Below are 24,131 nucleotides of genomic sequence, written 5' to 3'. Positions count from 1 at the left end.
ATATATATTATTACATTATCATATATATTATTAGCTTATTAGATTATATTATCTATTATTCATATTATGATTATTCTGAGAATCTTTTTCTTTTCAGGGGTTATAGAGGCAGATTTTTCTAGCCCTCTGATGTCAAAACTTTTTTACACACCATCTACCAGTTGGATCAAGTCTTGATTGTAAGCAGGGATCCTTCAAAAAAAAAAAAGACAGTATGTGTATTTAAAATTTTTTAACAAAAAAAACCATTTTGTCTGAACATGAACACTGGATATTATAAGCTGAGCTCCATGTTAATACAGGTAATACAAAGACAAGTTGAAATGTAACAAACTACTGAGAATTAAACATTTTAAGTGTACATAATTTTTTTTTTACGTAAAAGAGGAAATATTAACTAATTTACAACATAGTTTCAAATTTAGACAAAAGGAAAAGAAATCAACTCAACAGTCATTTTGGAATGACAGACTTCCAACAATTAAACTTTGCACAAAAATGAAGTCAAAGTTCCTTTATTAAAGAAAAAAGCAAGCACAGATCCTTGTAATGGCTCCACAGTCTCCTAAAAGGAAATTCAAGCACATCTAAATTGACGTTTCTCATATTCCTTTAAAAGAAAAAAAGGAAAAAAAAAAAAAAAAAAAAAAAAAAAATCACTGTCGCCAGAACTAACCATAGCTGTTGGTATTTCATTTGACATTACATCTACTTACAGAATTGACTTTGATGGGGTAGGGGTGGGGAAAAAAAAAAAAAAAAAAGAAAAAAAAAAATCAAAATGCCAACTTTTAAACAATGACACAGAAAAATCTAAAACTCTAATATGCAGTTGTTGTCCAGGACACTTGTTGTCTATTGTTCAGTACTGAGAGTACTCTTTGCTGTCTAGTTTGGCAATAATCCGCTCCAGCTGTCTTTTAGCTTCACATTGTGGGAAGTTGCTCATATCATAGTACTGGGGTGCAATCTTCACTAGCCTGTAACAAAGAGAGGAGAACATGAGTGATCTTGTCAGTGAGACGGCATACTCTAAAACCACTTAGCTTAAATGTGATTTAACTTCACATGGCTGCACACGTACCATTCGGGTTTGATATCTGTGCAAGTGCGGATGTAGTTCTTGGTGGTGAGGACAAATTCATTGTAGAGCACCCACTCGGGCTTGTGGTCCAAGACTGTAGACGGGTGCAGCTGCACCACCTGGTTGTCTTTGACGGTAAGGTAATGGCCTGTGCGCTCCAAGTGAGCCACCTGCAGGAGTAGGAAGAAACGGGTTCCAGCTTTAGCAATATCTCTGGTGAAATTTTCCTGCTGCAAAGACGTCATAGCGGACGCCATTAAGGGCCAATCCCAATACACCTCCTACAGGGCTGGACTGGGACAAAAAATCGGCCCGGGCATTTTGAGCCTAGACCGGCCCACCAGGTATTGATGGAAAGAAAATGAAGCCTATGAATGAAAACAAACGTTCTTGTGACACCGCTTGTACACTGTCTTGTTGGTGTGTATGTTCTTGTCTAATAAACCTAAACCTACACCATCCCCCCCAGTCCCGTTATAGATGTACTTAGTACTGTTTCTGAGTAGACCAGCAAACTTGTATGGCAAGCCGTTTTAACATTTAATAGCTAGACTGGATATGTGTTGCAGATATCTGTAATTCAATTGTTCCTAGTCAAAAAGAACATTTCAGATATCTACAATGATATATTAACCCATTTTAAACAGGGGGAACGCATTCTGACAGCGTGAAATACTGCTGTCAGAATGCGTTCCCCCTCTGTTTATCATGAAGGGATGCTCACACATCTTTCAAATTCATACTGCTGACTTCTTTCACCACCACAGATAAGTCCTGTGATTTTCAGGCTGGGGGGGGGCCCTCGCGTGTGAGCGTAGCGAGCGCGCGCGAAATTTTTTGGGTTTTTCGGGTCGGATCGGGTGTCTATATGCGCAATTTTAACTCTCACATTAGCAAAATACTGGATAACTTCTCCTGCCTCATCATCATTTGGCTTGCCTCGACGCGGGCCCCCACGGCTGCTTGAGACCCGGTCGGATCGGTGATTTTTGTAACAAATTTATCAAACGAGCCTTTCAGAGAGGCATTGAACTCTTCCATTTTCTTTAGTTTTTTTTCTTTTTTCATCCCCTGATGGAAATTTCCTGATTCTGTCTCATTCTCTCGACATTGTGTGACAGTTTGTTCCAACTCCACCCGTCTGGATCAGAGCACCTTGTGTCTGCGCTTGGTTTGACGCAGTTGTACTGAACAACAGACACGCGCATCATTGCACATATATTTATTGATATGCACAGACTAGTACACATTTAGGTCTGTAATGGAACGTGACTGTTGATATTTATAAGGGAAAAAACAAAAAAAAATTTGAAAAAAAAAAGAATTTGAAAAAAAAAAAAAAAAAAAAATGGCCCAGGGCGCGAGGCCCCTTGGGGCGCGAGGCCCCTTGGGGCGCGAGGCCCCTTGGGGCGCGAGGCCCCTTGGGGCGCGAGACTTCAGCCCATAACCAATCTAACTCATCATAACCAATCGGCCAGTGGTACCAGTTGTTGTCAGGTAAAAAACAAAATCAAATGGGCCGATGGGCCTGCCCGGGCCAAAAAAAATTAAAAAATCGACCAGCCCAAAATCGGGCCGGCCGATGGTGATTTTGGGCCGGCCCGGGCCAAAAATGGGCGAGACTTCAGCCCATAACCAATCTAAATCATCATAACCAATCGGCCAGTGGTACCAGTTGTTGTCAGGTAAAAAACAAAATCAAATGGGCCGATGGGCCTGCCCGGGCCAAAAAAAATTAAAAAATCGACCAGCCCAAAATCGGGCCGGCCGATGGTGATTTTGGGCCGGCCCGGGCCAAAAAAAAAAAAAAAAAAAAAAAAAAAAAAATTTTTTTTTTTTTTTTTTTTTTTTTTTTTTTTGGGCCGGCCCGGCCCAAAATCACCATCGGCCCACCGGGCAAATGCCCGGTATGCCCGATGGCCAGTCCACCCCTGACCTCCTACTTTCTATCCCTACCCCTAAAAAAGAAGCCACACATTTTAGGGCCTTTGTAATCTTCCCAGGGCCCAGTCCCAATACACCCACTACCCCTACTTTTCAGCACTACCCCTAAATTTTGCGTGCTACGTCACTGCGTGGTTTACGTTCGGGTAGGTAAGCGACTGCGTAGTAACGTTTGCACATACGTCACACCATATCAGGAAGCCGAGAGCCAAAAGCTGTTTTAATTTCCGCTGTAGCTCTGTTAATATGCCACTTTATAAAGTTTTAATATTTTTTCAGGCGTAAAAGTAACCGTTAACATCCCCAACCTGGGCTCAGTTTATCCAAATAACGTCTGTTAAGAAATTTGACCCGATGTTTTCGGAGCAGCAGCAGCTCATGTACAGACGTGATCGCCCTGCGCCGTCGTCCCGGGGGAGAAACCTGCAGCTCTGTGGAGAATTACCGCTGGCTGAAATAAATCATTTAGGAAGATAAATGTTGGTTTAATAGATGAAATCTAACAGTTGTAGCTACGCCTGTTAAGAAATTTGCTCCGAAAATTTCGGGGTGAGAACTGCCTGCCGGCTCGGGAGCTGATTAATGGTTCCGCGTTAAATCGACGCAGAGCCTACGGCGAAGGGGAACGGCGTACGGCGACGCGTAACCTACGCCGTATGCTCTGCGTTGGTGTAACGCGGAACCATAAATCAGCCTTTCATCTGGCGAGGTTTGAAAAAGACTTCGCAACAACGGGCAAGCAAGTTATTATATACATTCACTGAGTGAATATTATGAAAGTAAAATATGTATTTCTCGCTAGAAATGTAATCAAAACGCATTTTTATGCAGAAACTAACTAAAAATATTGATTTTATTCACTAAAAAATAAGAAATGTCCGCCATGTTTTTTTTTTTGATTCAGTCCGCAAATGACGACGAAATGCATTCTGGGAAATTTGTCTGGCCCTCGGTCAGCTAGTGTGCATCTGAAAACCCTCGCTCTGTAGGGCTAGATTGATGCCCCCTAGCCCTCGTTTAGGCCACAACCCCTAGGTGAAAAGAGGAATTGGGACACCACTACCCTCACAGGAACGCGCAGAATTTAGGCGTAGGGCTGAAAACTAGGGGTAGTGGGAGTATCGGGACTGGGCCTAAATCAGCTCACCTGCATGAAGAAGCCGGTGCAGAGAGCACGCCGGATGTTGATGTAGTAATCTCTGCTTGTGAACTCTGTGCTCCGCCGAGGCAGGTTGAAGCGGTCCATGATCCTGGACAGCTGCTGACGCACGTTGTCAGCAGACATCAGTGAGCGGTAGTTGACAAAGTTGTCATAGCACCACTGATTAGCTTCGTGGTCTGGAAAAAGAGATGACAGGGATTGAAACATCTGGACAAGTTGCAGGTTTTCACTCTTTCAGAACAAGTACCCACTACTTCATGGTATTCTTAAAAGCAATGCTAAAACTACCCAGTGATGTGCCATATTTTTACAATATATGAATAATACATAAATTATAAGAGGTCTACTAGTTTAATCTAGATCAGGGGTCGGCAACCCAAAATGTTGAAAAAGCCATATTGGACCAAAAACAAAAAAAACAAATATGTCTGGAGCCGCAAAAAATGAAAAGTCTTGTATAAACCTTAGAATGAAGGCAAATGGTGAAAGGCGAAATGTCGAGAAAAAAGTCAAAATGTCGAGAAAAAAGTCGAAATGTCGAGAAAAAAGTCGAAATGTCGAGATTAAAAAAGAAAAGAGGAAGAAGAAAGAGAAAAAAGGAAAAACTGAAGAAGAAAAAAGAGAAAAAAAGGAAAAAAAAAGAAAAAAAGAAAAAGAGGAAACAAAAGGTCAAACATTTTTGAAAAAGCTCCAGGGAGCCTCTAGGACGGTGCTAAAGAGCCGCATGCGGGTTGCCGACCCCTGATCTAGATTCATCTTAATATGCATCTATATTATTTCTAATGGCATGCAATACTGACTGTTTCCCAACTGCAATAAACAAAAACCCAACACTTCACTACCATTAAAATGTGTGTCAAGTGAGCTAAAAACTACAAAATTAAATAAACAAAAAAAGCCCAACCCCACAGGCAACAAAAGTTTGTGTCAAACTCATAAAAAAACTAAATCCCCCCCACAAACTCTGCCAGGTCATGCTGTCATGTAAGTCTACCATAGACAGTCATCCAAAAAACAAATAACGTCTGATGTCTACAGTGCTGGCAAAGCTGCAGATGCAAACAAGAACATCACCTTTTCCTGGATCTGAGGCACAAACACACAAGATTCACAAATGACCAAGAAAGAAGCACAAAATCACCTCTCAATCAGCTGTGAAAATGTGAAGGGGGATGGTCGCAGGTCACCTGAGCCACAGGCCATCACTACTACTAAATTTATTTACAGGACTGTCTCAGAAAATGTGAATATTGTGATAAAGTTCTTTATTTTCTGTAATGCAATTAAAAAAAACAAAAATGTCATACATTCTGGATTCATTAGAAATCAACTGAAATATTGCAAGCCTTTTAGTATTTGAATATATGGTTTACAGCTTAAGATTAAGATTCCCAGAATATTCTAATTTTTTGAGATAGGATATTTGAGTTTTCTTAAGCTGTAAGCCATGATCAGCAATATTAAAATAATAAAAGGCTTGCAATATTTCAGTTGATTTGTGATGAATCCAGAATGTATGACATTTTTGTTTTTGTAATTGCATTACAGAAAATCATAATATTCTAAGACAGTCCTGTATGTAACATTTCTGATTATCCAAATGAAAAAGAAAAAAGTGATAGTCAACAATGTTTGCACGATCACTCCTTACTGCAGAAACACTATTTCAATTTAATATCAGCATGATAAGCTGGGAAATTAAGATGGCAGCATTTTTGTTAAGCCTTTTTTTTAATCCTCAGTTTTCAGAAACTTATCAAACAATTACTTAATTAAAAATGCTTGGGTTTATAATTTAATCGTTTATAGCTACGTATGATGTCTTCATTTTGCTTTCCAGCTTCAAAAAGTGTTTTCTGCAGCTTTAACAGTCCATCTAAAAATAAAAGCGGTGCAGAACTTGGGTGGATGCTTACTTTGTTTGAAGGCATGGTAGACATTGAGCAGCGTCAAGTGGTCTCCGTCAATGTGAGCAAACCTCATCTTGGACTCGTCTGCTGCCTTCTTAGCCTCCGTGGGACGGACAAAGCACTGTGGGACTAAACAAGGTTGGTATGGGCCCCAACAAAGCCGCCCATAGGGATGAGTCAAACATTCACAGAAATATGGAGCAAAGCCTATGATGCTAGGGCACTCGACACTGCGCTGGGACAGGGCAGGACCACTCTCTCTAGCAAATGGGAAGTGTGGGGGTGCAGTCTTTTCTCATGGTCATTTCCAACTGTAATGGCTATTAGCTCGTAGAGAAGGGGGGTCATTTAACCACATCTGTAAAACAAGAGTTTTCAAACAACTACAAAGTGTTAGGAAAAACCAGCAATATTTGAACTTTGCAAGAGTCAGAGATTCTACTTTTGATACAGAAGTTAGGCCTTCGGGAGCGTGGAAGCTTAAAACACTCCCAGGCTACACATGACAACGGTACAGCACAATCACACTTAAAAGTTTGCAATACATCAATTCAAAGAAAGAAAACTGGTGCTTTAAAAGGCATCCAAAATAATTAAAGTGGTGCCTGCCCTATCCACATGTTCTGATGACTAAAATAATTATCTGGAAAAAGCTCACTCACTATTCAAAATCAGAGGTGGGTAGTAACGAATTACATTTACTCCGTTACATTTACTTGAGTAAGTTTTGGGAAATTTTGTACTTTTAGGAGTAGTTTTGAATCGCTATACTTTTTACTTTTACTTGAGTAGATTTGTGAAGGAGAAACTGTTACTCTTACTCCGCTACATTAGGCTACGTTGAGCTGTTACTTTTCTTTTATCCCTTTTATCCGCGTACCTGTTAATCTCATGACATCACTGGGAGATTCTTTGGGAAAAATGTTTGTTTTTGCATGTTTTGTCACATTTACAAAGACTCAAACACACACAGAGTTTCTATGAGTTCATGGGCTTGTTCTAGTTCTGCCTGGTTAAAAAAGAAAAGTACAAAGGCTTGACATTTTGTGCTACTTGTGCTTAATTTATTTTTTTATTCTGTTATTTTATTTATTTTATTGTTTATTAAAGTACTTGAATTTACTTTAAGATTATTTCAATTTAAGCTATTTTTTATTTTTTATTAATTTTAATTTATTGATTTAATTTGCCTGAAGATGATTTTCTACTTTTGTCTGTTTGAATGGTTGTGTTAAAAAAATAAATCAGACGTTACTCAACAGTTACTCAGTACTTGAGTAGTTTTTTCACCAAGTACTTTTTTACTTTTACTCAAGTAATTATTTGGATTACTTCTTTTTACTTCTACTTGAGTAATATTATTCTGAAGTAACAGTACTTTTACTTGAGTACAATTTTTGGCTACTCTACCCACCTCTGTTCAAAATAAATAGACTAATTAAAAAAAAAGAAAAAGTCAACACGGGTGCTTTGACATTTAAGTGAATGTTGACTGAGGAGCATCTACAAAGGTTAATGGATTAGTGTGTCGATTACACTTTACTATCTGGGATCTGATCTTTTAAATTCTACTATTATACATTGTATCAAACATATTAGATGATTTGATCTATACTTATACTGGGCATCCAATTAATTTTCAATTCGCAAGTGAACTAAAAAAGCATATTGTCATCACTTTAAAAGAAAAAAAAAGAGGTTTTAACCATAAAATACGTTGCAATATGTTTTTCTGAGGACACTGGAGTTTTCTGCACGTGCCACTAGACCTCGCTGCTTGTCAAGCTTAAAACAAGCAGTCACTGCACAATTAAATGCTTTGATTGCTCATAATCTGCTTAATTGAGGCAGATGTAAAAGCATTTGAGGAAAAGAAGACTTGAGTCATCCACATTTCATGTGGATTTTTTTTTTTTTTTAACCAGATAGACCTGGCCTAGAAGATGTCGGCCCAGTACTGGGCATTACCTGACAGCATGGCAGTAATGGAGAGGATCTCATTGGAGCAGTTAAACTCGCAGCTCGCAATGACCATCTTTGCCAGCTGAGGATCCAGAGGAAATTCTGCCATCATGGAGCCCAGCTCGGTCAGGTCACCGTCATCGTTGAGAGCTGCCAGATAATTCAGTAGCTCCAGAGCCCTCATTAGTGTCTCAGGAGCTGCGGTAATAGAGAGAAAGAGGGGAAAGCACCAGGATGATAAGAAAGCCATGTCTATCAAGTGCAAGACGATTTATCTTACGCGAAACAGCCGATCCAGGACGACTCACCGGGTGGATCCATGAAGTCAAAGTGCACAAGGTCATCAATACCCAGCTTTTTCAGCTGCAGCACCACAGATCCTAAATTGGACCGAAGAATCTCAGGGTATGTGTTGTCCTGGAGAAGGCCAAAATAATGCAAAATGTATTTAATAGGACATAATATCATAACAATATCGATAACATAAAATTAATAGGTAGACTACATTTGAGTGTTACTTTTGGGCAACATTTTGGCTGCAATGAATCACTTTGTATCCATGACAGAATAATGATTAGGATGTAAGCTGCGTAACGAATGAGGTTTTCAACTGATTTTGTCCCAGGGACCACCATTATAACCAAGAAGCAACTCGGGGACCACTGCTTTTGGGGATGTTTGTTTTATTTTGCACCTTGCTTTTAAATAAGAGTATAGGCTATTTATTTGCATCAGTGTGTATTTTTATTTGCACCTTTTACTATAAAAAAAAAACAAAAAAAATGAAAATGAATTCAATGAAAAATGAACAATAGGAAACCAAGAGGGCTTATAATATTACAAAGTTTGCTCTCTCTTATTTGACATAATTTGGATGGGTAAATTATTCACAAAAATGAATAGTAAATGGAAAATAAATTTAGTATAAAGAATAAATATATTTTTTTTTAATTATTATTGTTTTCCATTTACAATTTCACGGACCACCTGCAATACCACCGCAGACCACCAGAGGGCTGCGGACCACCGGTTGACAATCCCTGGCGTAACGGATCACTCCTCAACCAAAAGATCCATTCAACAATGACCATAATGATCATAATCTGCTATGATCTATACATTTGTATAATTGATACTGATGGTACTATTCAACTTCTACTTTAAGCTGCTTGTCCTGTAGATGGTTAAACATTAGAGCTGGGTATCATCACTGACCTTCCGATACGATTCCGATACACTAGGTCCCGATACGATATTGATATTCTAGTTACAACGAAATAACGTGATCCTTCCACGCACTACGTCCAGCCAGAGAAGCCCCACCCTGTCTGGTGAAAAGAAGCTGCTCCCTCCTCAAGTAAGGAGAAGACCTGAGCTCAGTGTAGGGCCTCCCGGGGTCGGTAGAGGGAGAAATGCCCAGGACTGACTTAGGTAGGAGCACTGGGTGGTAAAATGGGATTAAAAAAAAATATGTTTAAATCGATACTTGGATTTATGTATCGATAATCGTTCCTACAGATGTATAGCGATAACATATCAATATTTTTAACCCACCCCTATTAAACATCTGCAGATATCTGAAGGAACCACAAGGTTCATGCAAGTTAAGAGTCAGAGGACTAAGCCATTCCAAGGTCAGGTCCAGTCTTCATCTCGTTAGATGCAAATAGCAGCAAACTGCCACATTTAGTTTTTTGCTCCAGTAAATATTACAGGCTGCTTAACTGCATTGTGTTATTTAATAATAGGTAGATATCAGATTACAGCCCATCGTCCGTTAAATTTAGTCTTTACTTGGTTACAGCCAGACTTGCATTTCTTTTCTACCGTCTGTTTTTTTTTTTTTGTTTTAGTTAAAATTACTTTATTTTTACTTTCTTTTCAACCATAATAGGGAAAAACTGACATCTTTCAACTTGTTTAGAAATGATCACCACTTGTCATTTTGACAAACCTATTTCAGTACAATAATGAAATTGATGTGACCAAGTCACATTTATGCTTTTCTCTCCTTTTCTTGGCCCCAGCTGAGCTTACATGAAACAAAATAGATGAAATACTTAAAAATGCCCATCCTATTACTTTGTGCAGCTGGTTGGAAAGTTAAACATAGCTTGAACAGCATTTTCTGCTTTTATTTAAGGACATAAGAACTCTGCTTCTGTGGTCACTTGCCTGCATCTCCGTTTTGTAGGCCTTCTCCGTGTAGAGACGAAAACACTTCCCCGGGCGTGTTCTGCCAGCTCGTCCTGCCCTCTGCTGGGCAGAGGCTTTACTGATGGCCGTCACCAGCAAAGACTCCACTCTGATACGAGGGTTGTACACCTGGACACACATTTGAAATCACGTCAGCCCTTTATGTTTCCAAGTTGTGACAAAAAAAAGGCAACTGCAAAGAAACAAGAAAGATGAGAACCACCTTTCAGACATCAAAAACTAAAGGCTCATTCATGCTCCTTTTCTTATGTAAAGAGTTATGTCTGTGTCAAGGGTTCCCATAGTCGCCACACTCGTACTTCCAAGCATCTTTTATTGACTTGGTTGTTAACTCAATTAATCCACTAGTGGGCAGTGCGAGGTTCAGAGATCAATGTAGAGTATACCGGCATTGACTGAGTGTTTCCAAAGCAATTACAATTATTGCTTTTTTTTGTTTATTTGTTTTTGGCAGAGGTTAAATATTTTGGGAACATCAAATCTCTTGATTATCCTCCATTCACAGTGCAGAACAGCAGCATTTAATCATTCCAAGTAATCAGGGATTTTGGTCCTTTGAGCTGACTTTTCCAGAAAGGTTGGCAGTAGTTTCATTAGACCATTTTTTGCAAGGAGATGTTTTTTTAAGTTCCTCTTTGGTCGGGTATTTTACTTCTACAGTCTAGCGCAGGGGTCAGCAACCCAAAATGTTGAAAGAGCCATATTGGACCAAAAAACAAAAAAACAAATGTCTGGAGCCGCAAAAAATGAAAAGTCTTGTATAATCCTTAGAATGAAGGCAACACATGCTTTATGTATCTATATTAGTTATAACTGGGGGCAAGATTTTTTTTTCATTATGCACTTCGAGAAAAAAGTGGAAATGTCGAGAAAAAAAGTGGAAATCTAAAAAAAAAAAGTGGAAAACTAAAAAAAAAAAGTGGAAATGTCGAGGAAAAAAGTCGAAATATTGAGAATAGAGTCGAAATGTCGAGAAAAGAGTCGAAATTTCGAGAAAAAAGTCGAAATGACGAGGAAAAAGAGATTAAAAAGGAAGAAAAAAAGAGAAAAAGGAAAAAAGAAGAAAAAAAGGAAAATAATTAAAAAAAGAAGGAAAGAAAAAAAGGTCAAACATTTTTTTAAAAGCCACTAGGGCAGCGCTAAAGAGCCGCATGCGGCTCTAGAGCCGCGGGTTGCCGACCCGTGGTCTAGCGAGTAACGAAAAGGTGCATACGGTTTTCTATAAATGTTTTTTTATTAATAGTGCACAGCAAAGAAATATATTAGGCAAACACAAAATACACGGCAAGAGGACGAAGGATAAACAGCTCTGGAGACCCATCAGCTGCATCACAACTCCTTTTGCTCATCACTTTGTTGTTTGCATGTACAAATTAATCCCCGGATACACTTCCATTTGTATTTCGCCATCTTTGGACTCTCTCGCAAATCACGAGTGATCTCCTCTCAGCTACTTTTATTTTAAGCTGCTTGTCCCCGCCCCTAGGCGATGTGATGCAAACAAACTCACACAGACTCTCTTCAAAAGTTCCAGCAATGTCTACAGTTGTTCTCTTCTTCTGCCCCCTCCTCTTCTATGGTTTGTTCCTTATGCTGGTCGCATGTTAGCTATACTGTTCAATGCTGCCCCGACGGTGGTATAGCTCTGTTTGCAGGGTCAAGCAACGGATCTGCAAGGGCCCTGAAAACGGACCAAATTACGCACGTAAACGACGGATGAAAAGGTCGATCTGTCTGCACATCCGTCTTCTGCGTCGAGCATGAATGAGCCTTTAGCAAGCAAGGTGATACAAAGCAGACAAGAGAGGTTGAGTTGGTTGACTTGCACTACCCCTACTTTTCAGCCCTACCCCTAAATTTTTCACGTTCCCGTGAGGGTAGTGGTGTCCCAATTCCTCTTTTCATCGTAGTTGCTTAAACAAGGGGTAGTGTGTATGAATCTAGCCATACAGAGCGAGGGTTTTCAGATGCACACTAGCTGACCGAGGGCTAGAAAAATTTCCCGGAATGCTTTACGTCATCATTTGCAGACTGAATCAAAAAAAAATTAAAAAATGGCAGACATTTCTTATTTTTTTGTGAATAAAATCAATATTTTGACTTAGTTTCTGCATAAAAATGCATTTTGATTACATTTCTAGCGAGAAATATATATTTTACTTTCATAATATTCACTCAGTGAATGTATATAATCACTCGCTTTCCTGTTGTTGCGAAGTCTTTTTCAAACATTGCCAGAATAAAGGCTGATTTATGGTTCCCCGTTACACCAACGAAGAGCCTACGGCATAGGTTACGCGGCAACGCGCACCGTACCCTACGCCGTACCCTACGCCGTAGGCTCTGCGTCGATTTAACACGGAACCATAATTCAGCTCCCGAGCCGGCAGGCTGTTCTCATCCCGAAAACTTTGGAGCAAATTTCTTAACAACTTTCTTATTTGGATAAACTGAGCCCAGGTTGGGGATCTTAATGGTTACTTTTACGCCTGAAAAAATATTAAAACTTAATAAAGTGGCATATTAACAGCGCTACAGCGGAAATTAAAACAGCTTTTAGCTCTCGGCTTCCTGATATGGTGTGACGTATGTGCAAATGTAACTACGCAGTCTCTTACGTACCCGAACGTGGTGTCCCAATCCCAAAGATTACAAGGGCCCTACTCATTTTTAGGGTGAAGTGGTAGTGAGTGAGGGCTTGTGGTAGAAAGTAGGGGGTGTATTGGGATTGGCCCTTGGTCTTTCCTCACCTTCTGTTTGGCAAATCCAGGATCAATGACAAACACCACGCCGTCGATTGTTAGAGAAGTCTCAGCAATGTTTGTCGACACCACAACCTAAGAAAGAAGCAACAAACTGTCAAACATCCAGAATGATCAGCTGAAATGTCAAAGAGTGGATGTTTTTTTTTTTAAATAAACTTAAAACAAACCTTTCTTCCAATTGCACCATTGGCCTTCCTTGGAGGAGGCGGCTCAAAGATCCTTTGCTGCTGCTGTGGGGGCAATGTAGAATACAGTGGAATGATTTTGATGTCTCCGACCTCAGGGCCAAGGTCATCCACCTCACGTTTGATTCGCTTGCAGGCTTCATCAATTTCCTAGGGAGAAAAAGAAATGAATATATTTGATTAACGTTGTTTCTTCGGGAAATTGACACAGCTGTTTTTAAAAAATAATGGCAGAGTGAAGCAAGTTTTACCTCTTGACCTGTGAGGAACATGAGGCAGTCACCTTCGTCTTCCTCGCACATATGAATCTGGATGACGGTGCGGATCGCTGCCTCGAGATAGTCGCGCTCTGGCTCGGGGGTGTAAAAGATTTCTACAGGATGTGTGCGCCCAGGAATAGTCAGCAGAGGGCAGCTGTCAAAATACACTTGGAACTTTCCGGCATCCAGCGTGGCACTCATGACGATCACCTGTGCAGGAAAGCATCGTTGTACACATCACAATATATCAGCATCGTGAGTGTTTCACCGTCAACTTTCAACAGTGAACTTTGACTCAGACCTGTAAATTTAACACGTCTCTCCTATCAGAAATCATTAGTGATGCACCGAATGTTCGGTAACCGAAATTGTTCGGCCGGAAATAGCAAAAAAAACACTTTCGGTGTTTATTAATAATGGCGTGTTTAGATGACGTAATCAAACAGCGAACAGCGTGGAGTGAGGGGTGAGCGGTGATAAATTCAGAAAACATGTCAGCATGTCAGATCGTTACTTGGATGTGGAGAAAAAGCAGAGGACACGAGAAATGATCCGGGCTGAGTTGGATTTGGGAAACCGCTTGGTGATGGAGACGGTCAGGGGACGGTCAGGGGACGCACAGCAGAGAAAAGGGAGAGAGCTCAGAGAAGAGGGCCCGTACTACCGATGCGGTGGCGAGCCCTCACTGTCTGATTGACGAGATCCTCCAAGAAAATAACCCAGATTTTTACAATTATTATACAAGGCTTCAAATTGCGGAGATCAGCCCCGCCCCACCGCGACCCGATTAACTGGAGTTGAATGGGAGAAAATGAAAAAGGATTATGAGAAAAAATACAATAAGTACAGTAAGATAAATTGTGACTGGCGGGTATTTCCCTGCATATTTATTTGATTTATGCAATGGGGAAAAAATTGGCAACCTAAATGAAAAACTGCGAAGAACCATTGTTCGGTATTATTCGGTATTCGGCCAAGTGTTTATTATTATTTTCGGTTTCGGCCACAAATTTTCATTTCCGTGCATCACTAGAAATCATTACTATATACATTTTGTCAAGAAACTGTGATGCAAGAAGCTCATTGTTAACTTTCTGAAGTAGTTTTGAAGATGAGAAGAAACTCAAAAAGACAATCATGTTTTTTTAGGTTTTTTTGTTGTGACCACATGACGTCTCTTAAAAGAAAAAGAAAAAAGGCATTTGATGAAGTTGAACAGCAGCCCTGTCATTGTGAAAAAAAAAAAGAAATATATATAAAGGGATATAAAGGGATAATGCCCGACGAGGTGTACATTATAAGAAATATATGGACAACGCTGGGGCGTGAACGGCCCGACGCGAAGAGGAGGACGGTTTGCCTCCGCGCAGTTTTTTAACAAGCCATAACTCAGTTTCCTTGGTAACGGGAGATATTCTAGTCCGCTCAGCTCCGCTCGGGCTATTTTCTTTTCTCTCCTCTTCTGCATCCCAGTCATCAAAATAGTTAAATTCACCAAATACATTAAAAGAAATTACAAAATCACTCATGTCGTCCTGCGGTAGCCGGCTCCTCTTCTCTGAATCTCCGTTGCGGTGGTTACCACCTGGCAGTTAATCCAGCGCAATGATATTAAAGTTATCAGGCAATTTGACCAAACTTGTTTTCTAGGTGTAGGTTATAACTTATAACCTACACCTGCCAGCCAATCAGAATCAAGTATTCACACGGACCGTGATATGAATAATATAAATAATATATGTTCCCTAGTTATTATACAAGAAGCAACCAGCAAATTATTGTAACCATTGTGCAAACTCTTTTTCTTTTTTTTATTTGCAGATTTTCTGTACAAGAAACAGGGGATGCATTTTTTTTCTTTAATTTATTAAGTTACCTGAATCTTCATGATAAACATTTACTATGAATAATTTGTACATCTTTTTTCTCAAAACTGTACCTAGTTACAGCACCTGTCAGTGGTGTATTTGTATACATAAAATCCAACTGAATATGAACGACTGCACAAATGAAGCTGACTGGGAGAAAATAAATAAAATGGAGGTTTCAGAAGACCTGCTTTGCTAGCAAGGTTAAAATTGGGCATCAAGAAAGAACACAACATAAAGAAAGATACCTTCAGATCAGGTCTTTGCCGGACCACTTCTTTCAGCACTCCCATCAAGATATCTGTAGCAAGCGTTCGCTCGTGGGCCTCGTCGAGAATGATCACACCATATCTCTCCAGTAACGGGTCGTTCATAGCTTCTCTCAATAACATACCATCTGTCATGTACCTCAAGAAATAAAAGTCATGCTTCATTAGGCTCCAACATTGTCATTCAAAATTAGGCTACTTGCTCTGCAAATTAAAGAGAATGCAGTAATATCCAACGATGACACGCATCACCACTTACTTTAATATAGTCTTGGCAGAGCTGCAGTCCTCAAACCTAATGGAGTATCCGACTTCCTGACCAAGCATGACATCCATTTCGTCTGCTACCCTCTGAGCCACGCTCATGGCAGCCACTCTCCTTGGCTGAGTACAAGCTACCGCTCGCTTGGGTCCGGGTAACCCCCTCACCATGTCCACACACCACTGGGGGATCTGGGGATGGAGGCAGAGGGTTCTGTCAATTTCTATTGACACAATTCCAGACGCATATAACACAGTTATGTATTTTAAAGATACAAAGACTACGTTTACATGCAGTCAAAATTCGGGTGATTGCTAATATTCCGGTTACTGAAACATTCGGAATATTCCGTTTATATGCGTGGTTACATGGTAATTAATCATTCGGGATATCTCGATCAAACCAGCGACCCGCGGAGAATGTGATGATGCAATTCCCGTCATTTCCGCTTCTTCTTCCTGTATCCAAATTCAAAACAAATGCTGCTTCGCACAACTTTTCGCTCACCTTCTTGTAAATCTCGCTATCCCCGTACTTTCTACCGTCTACAAATGCCAAAATGTTCATATCCTTCATTACATTTATGAAGTGATTAGTCTCCTTCCTGGACTCAAAAGACCAGGATTCCTTGTGAACAGAGCATGCGCAGAAAACCAATTCCTGTTCCGTTTGATCGGGATATTCCGTTTGGCGTTTCCATGACCGAATATTCGGATTTTAAAAAGGAGTAACCCAGGGCTCATATTCAGGTTTTTCAAAACCTGAATATGAGCAAATTCGGGTTATTCAAAGGGGTTATTGGTGTTTACATAGCCGTGCAAATTCAGGTTATTGCCAATATTCGGGTTTTAAAAGGGTTATTGATGCATGTAAACGCAGTCACTAGGGGTGTAACGATACACTAATCTCACGATATGGTACGATACACGATATTGAGGTCACGATAACGATACGATACGATATTATAGCAGTATTTTTTTAACAACCTTGAATGAGGAACATATGACTGGAAAAAATTGTCTTTTATTTGAAAGAGACAAAATACAAAACAATGCTGTGCGTTTGACCTATTGTTACAGTTTGTAATGCTTTATAACTGTTTAAGTTTTAAAGAGAAAGTCAGACCAACCATTTTCCACAAACTGAACTAAAAGTAAAAGGTTTGCATTATGCATCTTCAGTTTCATACAAGTACAAATATTTTGCCACAAACTGAATAGTTTCTCTCATGTATGATTTGACTTTTTTCTTTCTAATTTAACAACTAAAATTAAATAAATAAATAAAAGTAAATAAAAACATACAATTTTACATCATAAAAAAGATTGATTCATGCTCACCTTATAAGTGTAAGAGGAGATTTATTTTTGTTAAGAAGTTTATTTTGGTAATTCAGGGTTCATTATTTTATAAATATATTCTTTATATTCTGTAAATCAGGGACTATAATGACACTAGTCAGTTTATCTGTAGTTGTTAGTATGTTTTAGATTGGGCGGAGTGATACAGCACTAGGTGCTGTGTTGATGTTCTAAAATCCTACGCTGTTGAGCGGACATTAAAGTACACTGGAGCTCAGCAGAAGTTACCTGCGTGTTTATCCTACTCACGACCCAAAAAAGGTTTAATTTAATAAGGTAAGGCTTAACTCTACACCAGCCTTACATTAGTAAAAGTTCAGAGCTCAAAACGGGACCACAAAATGGGACTAGTTTCTTCTGAGCGGAGTAAGATTTTGGTCCGCGGGTCGAGATGCGGTCGCGGTCGGATGCGCGTTTCTAGTCAACACAATAGATTAATATTAATAACCCAATATTGCGATACACTTTGTCACCTCCACGACACGTATTGTGACGTTTTTGTATCGCGAAATTTCGTGGCACGATATATTGTTACACCCCTAGCAGTCACTGACACACTGTGGTGTCATACCGCATATTATTTGTATTTCCTGATTATTACACAAGCTTTCACCATGAAAAAAAAGCCAGTTCATACCTGTGTTGTCTTCCCGGAGCCCGTCTCTCCTACAAGAACAAAGCTCTGATGACGTGTGATGATATCGGTGAAGCTTTCCTTGTACTCCCACACTGGGAGTTGTAACCGTTTCTTAAGGATGTCATAGTAGCGCGGCGTGTGCGGCAAGTTGGTAAAAGGATTGATCTGCTGGTGGACAGGCTTGAGGGGTGGCAAGCCTGACACAGCTGTTGTACTGTTGGAGGGGAGTGCAGGAGGCTTTAGGTCTCTCTCCCGGTCTCTGTCCCTGTCCCGGTCCCTGTCTCGATCCCTGTCCCTGGAGCGGTCCTCGCGATCCCGGTCACGGTCCCTGTCTCTCCTGTGAGCAAAAGAACAGCACATCATAAACTCTTTGATTATTACTTCAATCATTATGAAGTCAAATGTTGACTTTCTAAACAAATGGTGCAGATTTTCTAGGACTTTGATTACAAAATAATACCAAAATATGTGTTTGAGGATGGAAATACATGAACCTTATTTATTTTATAACAAATTATGAACTTAGCAATATATTAAATTGCATCTTCAGTCTCTATCCCAGTTTACAGCAGCAAGAGCTGGCTGTCGTCGTCCTGCTATCCAACTTCTATGTGCTTCGTTTGGCAGCACATTAACAATCTGCACCATCTGCAGGTTTTGGTTAAGTGACCTTGTAGTTCATAGCAGGCACCCAAGAAAGACAAAAGAACTCTTGTCCACAGCTGCATTTCAAGATGGGGAAGCTGGAATCTGCCCACATCACCAGACTCACAAGTAAAGACACAGAATCATATTTTCAGAGCCACAAAAAAAAAACAGAAGTGATGGCAGGTGTGTGGTTGGTTAACGGCAAGGGAACCTTCATGATATCACACTGTTATGGACGACGATACGACCAAAACAATGTGTGAGGAACACACAGAAAGAAATATATTAATATATATATATATATATATATATATATATACACACACACACACACACACGTATAAAATATGTAACACAAACAGCACTGATACAAAGGTGTATAGTTTTCTCACCACAAACAAGCTTATATTGCAGCATTTCTATTTTATGTATATATTTACACTATAATCATGTGATGTAATCATGCTGTTTGTACTTTTTTTTTTTAAATGGCTGACAAATGAACTTGGCAATGTTATCTGTTGAGAAAAGCTATAAATAGCAGTATTATTTTACTACAAGAAGAACAAAGAAGCTTTATACAGTGGAGAAATTGCATGTGCAAGTGTAGAGAGGGTAAAATAAGAATGCCAAAAGTAAACCAAATATCTACGGTCAATAAGAAATTAAAAAGTTTTAAAGAATAAACATGTATCTAAATACTCGAACATGCTTTGATGATGTGGCTTTGAGTATGTGCAGTATAAAGACACCAATAAATATGCAATAGAGTATATTGCACTTGTAATGCGTAACATTATAATACAGTATTGAGATGATCGTATGTATAGTGGTAACTACAGTATGTAATTGCACAAGAGTTCATGCAGCGCAGACACATCAAGTATGATACGAGATCATTCAGTTGTGCATTTATTAGGAACAACTAGGAAAAGCAAATGTATGATGCCTGTGTCTCCCCCATATTAAATTATGCTTCGGGGTTCTGGGGATATAAGGAGTCTAAGATTGCAGATTCTATAGAGAACAGAGCTGCTCGCTGTTTCTTGGATGTTCATAAATTTGCTCCGATTCTGGCCGTTCAAGGCGACATGGGTTGGATTCCTGGTCCCATAAGACGTAAATGTGAGATGATTAGATTATGGAATCGTTTACTTAATATGCCAGAAGAATGGGTCAATAAGAAAGTTTTTATTTAGAGTAAATTAAATGGCTCGCCATGGGCTAAAGAAATATTTGCATTATTTGAAGAGGTTGGATTACAGTATATGTATAGTAATAACTTAACCTGTTCAATAACTTCAATGAGTGATAAGTTATTTGCTTTATTTGAGACAAAATGGTTAAATGGTATTTTGTTTAAGCCCAAATTACGAACATACATCCAAATCAAGCACAATTATGGCCCTGAACCTTATGTTAAAGCAAACCTAACAAGAAGTCAAAGGTCTTTAATGGCTCAGATGAGAACAGGAATCCTTCCTTGAATCTTGAAGTCGGCAGATTTAAAAACATTCCCGAAGATGAAAAGTTCTGTGAATTATGTGAACTTAACGAAGTGGAAAGTGAATCACATTTTCTGTTATATTGCCCTCTGTATGATGAACTGAGAACTCCATTATTTATTGAAATGTATGTTAAAAACCCAGAAATGTTCTGGTGCTCTGATGATGATAGAATGGACGGGTTGTTTAACTTCAATGTTTTTAAGTTGGCTCATTTTGTTTCTGAAGCCTGGATAAAGCGTCAGGATCGTTTATACAGGACTGTCTCAGAAAATTAGAATATTGTGATTTTCTGTAATGCAATTACAAAAACAGAAATGTCATACATTCTGGATTCATTACAAATCAACTGAAATATTGCAAGCCTTTTATTATTTTAATATTGCTGATCATGGTTTACAGCTTAAGAAAACTCAAATATCCTATCTCAAAAAATTTGAATATTCTGGGAATCTTAATCTTAAACTGTAAACCATAATCAGCAATATTAAAATAATAAAAGGCTTGCAATATTTCAGTTGATTTATAATGAATCCAGAATGTATGACATTTCTGTTTTTTATAAATTGCATTACAGAAAATAAAGAACTTTTTCACAATATTCAAATTTTCTGAGACAGTCCTGTATGTTTAATTGGTACAGGGTCTGTTGTCTGGCTTTCATTCTTCTTCAGCGGACAAACAGACTCAAAAATACCTACTATCCCTGGGCCATTAGATTGCTAAATAATACACAACAAAACATAACAGGTGTATTTTTTGAATGATGTGGGAGTGATGTCTAGGTCACAGTCTGTTGCACTTTACCAGACATTGTTTGTATTGCTTTTATGTTTTTCTACTGTGCTTTTCATATTTATTTATTCCTCTTATTTTTGCTTCCTTTGCACTTTGGTGGGAACATCCCAACCAATCTTGTAACCTGAGCACAATGACAATAAAGTCTATTTTGAATGAATGAATGAAAATATATTTATGAATGAAAATATACTTATTTCGGTCAGGTCATTCATAATGTAGACACCAACTGAAAGCATTAGTTCACATTAAAAAAAAAAGAGACCTAACCGAAAAGGAATAGGCTGAAGCTATTGCTTATTTACGCCTACCCTTCTCACATGATCAACTTATTCAGATCAAACATACAAAACATAATTAAAAAAAAAAAAATCATATTGTTTACACAATCCCGAACATAATTCCGTAAGTATCATCTACTGGATCCCTCATATTTTTCAAGCACATTAAACTTAAACAAACGTTTGAATGCATGAATCGACTGGCACATCTTCAATTTTTCATCAAGTGCATTCCATATATTTACACCCCTTACAGTAATACATTGATCTTTAATTTTAGTCCTAGACTTTGGTTTTTCAATCATATGTTTCCCTCGAAGCTCATATCTACTTACTCTTATTTTAAACATGCTTACAATTTTACTAGGTAACAATCTGTTGAACACTTTGTACATTATCAATGCTATTTTGTATTCCACTAAATCCATGAATTTAAATGCCCTTAATTTAATAAATAATTCATTTGATGGTTTGATTTATGTTCCTTTTTCTTTTGTGTCTTGTAAGCCCACTCAGGCTGGGCACTTCATGTACATGACCCGTAAATAAAAACTTCAATCAATCATGTATTTACTACATTATTACACTGAAAACACCTGCTGTTATTGTATCAGACTCCACTGAGCCGGACCGGTGTTTAACCCTGGCTCTGTTACAAGCAACAAACACACAACTTTTAACCGGCCTTTGATTGTGTAAACTAACACATTATAGCACTTAGAGACTGAATTCAGCGTATCCTCCGGGGTAAACTGTGGATCTCCCTAAAGCGTTGTTAGCAGCGAGCTAAGTGCTGTTAGCCACACGTGCCTGAGTGCTGCATGCACTGATTACTGCTCCGCGTGTTTTTATTAATAAACCCCCCCTGCAGCTCTGTGTTGATACTGGTAACGACGCTAGATCTGACAGAAATCAAGCTGAGGGACTCTGGTTTTTACGCCAGTGTTGATATCAGTGAGTAAAGGAGGGTTTTGTCCCCGGCTCTTGCCAGCTAGCGACACTAGCAGCAGCGGCTAACCCTTAGCCTGTATCTGTTTACACAGAAGAGCAGCTTCTCCTACCCGTCAGACCGCTTCTTGGTGGAAGAGTAGTCGTCACCCAGGTCCAGGCGATGTCTTTTAGACATATTTAGATTATAATTTAATTTATCTGTGATGTATTAGTGCGAACACGGATCTACCGGTGCAAAAAATGCATCAAATTTGGTTTCCTGATTCCTTTGCCGTGTCTTCTTCTTTTCGCACTTGTTTGAAGATTCGTATCAGCGCCCCCTGCTGTCCTGGAGGACGCACTGACATTCACCGGCAGGTTCCCGTCTGTCTGTCTAGTAGAGGGGTCGGCAACCCGCGGCTCTTTAGAGCCGCCCTAGTGGCTCCCTGGAGCTTTTTAAAAAATGTTTGACCTTTTTTTCTTCTTTTTTTCCTTTTTCCTTTTTTTCTCTTTTTTTCTTCTTTTTTTGCTTTTTTTCTTCCTTTTTCCTTTCCTTTTTAACCTCGACATTTCAACTTTTTTCACAACATTTCAACTTTTTTCTCGATATTTCGACTTTTTTCTCAACATTTTGACATTTTTCTCGACATTTTGACTTTTTTCTCGAAATTTTGACTTTTTTCTCGAAATTTTGACTTTTTCCACAACATTTCGATTTTTTTCTCAACATTTTGACTTTTTTCTCCACATTCCGACTTTTTTCTCAACATTTTGACTTTTTTCCTGACATTTCGACTTTTTTTTAGAAATGTTGACTTTGTCCTCAACATTTCGACTTTTTTCTCAACATTTTGACATTTTTGTCGAAATTTTGACTTTTTTCTCAAAATTTTGACTTTTTCACAACATTTCAACTTTTTTCTCAACATTTTGACTTTTTTCTCGACATTCCGACTTTTTTCTCAACATTTTGACTTTTTTCTCAACATTTTGACTTTTTCCTCGACATTTCAACTTTTTTCTCAACATTTCAACTTTTTTCTCAACATTTCTCTCAACATTTCGACTTTTTTCTTGACATTTCGACTTTTTTCTCAACATTTCAACTTTTTCTCAACATTTAGACTTTTTCTCGACATTTAGACTTTTTTCTCGACATTTAGACTTTTTACTCGACATATGGCTCTTTCAACATTTGGGGTTGCCGACCCCTGGTCTAGTAGAGGTGATTTTTAGATAAGGATAATTGGGCAACCACCTCTAGGAAAAGCATTATTTATCTCATTCTCTGTTAAAGTCATGACTAGGGTTGCCAACTCCCTGAAAAATAAATAAGGGACACCTCATCGGCCCTTCCTGCCGTGGTGAATTTTTTTAGCCCCTTTTTTTGTGAGTGAAACAATTTTTTAACTATTTGACTCGAACCTGAATTGAATTAGATGCATATTTTTGAATACCATGAACATATGGAAAACAAATTATTATTCAGCAATTCACTTTAATACAAAATAACAAAATTAACTGAATAAAATAAGCATCTTTCTTAAACTTCTCTGCACATCAATAACAAGATGTGCAATACCTATGGGCAGAAATGTGTGCCACTAGAAACTGAATTTGAATAATTTATATTTGAATTTGAATTGCTCAACTTGAATAATTGCAATACAAAACTGAATCTGAAATCACATATGGTAATTTGAATTTGTATTGTTTAATTTGAATCATTGCATTGAAAAACTGAATTTACATTCAGTTCTCACAATTCAAATTCAGTTCTTGCAATTCAATTTCAATTTTACTGTGTCAGACATCCGGGTCTTCCGGAGGAACAGCAATCGAGTGCAGATACAAAGAACTCCTTTTCACGTAGCTTACTATAACCTCTATTTTCTTTCAACGATATAAACGACCAATGGGAGCTGGATATTTAGAAACCTATTGTGTTTTCTCCATTCTGTGTAAAAAGTGTAGATTTATATCTTGCTGTTTTGTAGAAAAATGTCTGCTGAGGAGTGTGTGGCAAACTATACCTTTAAGCAAAACATTAATTATTACTTTATTTGCTGGATATGGGATTTGG

General features: G+C 38.7%; 1 protein-coding gene across 1 annotated transcript; it reads right to left on the bottom strand.

Annotated features, from left to right (window-relative positions):
• Positions 1-373: 373 nt before the first annotated feature.
• On the bottom strand, positions 374-22,334 carry LOC133460332 (ATP-dependent RNA helicase DHX15-like). Its single transcript, XM_061740972.1, has 14 exons — positions 22,180-22,334; positions 17,887-18,223; positions 15,886-16,079; positions 15,606-15,765; positions 13,481-13,699; positions 13,212-13,379; positions 13,030-13,116; positions 10,238-10,387; positions 8,371-8,479; positions 8,069-8,260; positions 6,107-6,229; positions 4,176-4,366; positions 1,085-1,254; positions 374-980 (listed from the first exon to the last, which is right to left on the bottom strand). Exons 1-14 carry the CDS (start codon positions 22,242-22,244, stop codon positions 863-865), a joined length of 2,283 nt encoding a protein of 760 aa, XP_061596956.1. The 5' UTR covers positions 22,245-22,334; the 3' UTR covers positions 374-862.
• Positions 22,335-24,131: the final 1,797 nt, after the last annotated feature.

This window comes from Cololabis saira, chromosome 1, assembly GCF_033807715.1.
Source record: "Cololabis saira isolate AMF1-May2022 chromosome 1, fColSai1.1, whole genome shotgun sequence".
Classification (NCBI taxonomy): domain Eukaryota; kingdom Metazoa; phylum Chordata; class Actinopteri; order Beloniformes; family Belonidae; genus Cololabis; species Cololabis saira.
Note: the sequence above shows the minus strand (reverse complement) of the source record. Positions and strands in the feature narration are given on the sequence as shown.

Bases quoted from the DNA above. Each gene is read 5' to 3' on its own strand.
- LOC133460332 (XM_061740972.1), bottom strand. From the start codon at position 22,244: ATGTCTAAAAGACATCGCCTGGACCTGGGTGACGACTACTCTTCCACC. The intron at 4,367-6,106 runs GTAAGCATCCAC...CTCTTTTTCCAG, and splicing joins CTACCATGCCTTCAAACAAA to ACCACGAAGCTAATCAGTGG. The intron at 981-1,084 runs GTACGTGTGCAG...TCTTTGTTACAG, and splicing joins ACAGATATCAAACCCGAATG to GCTAGTGAAGATTGCACCCC.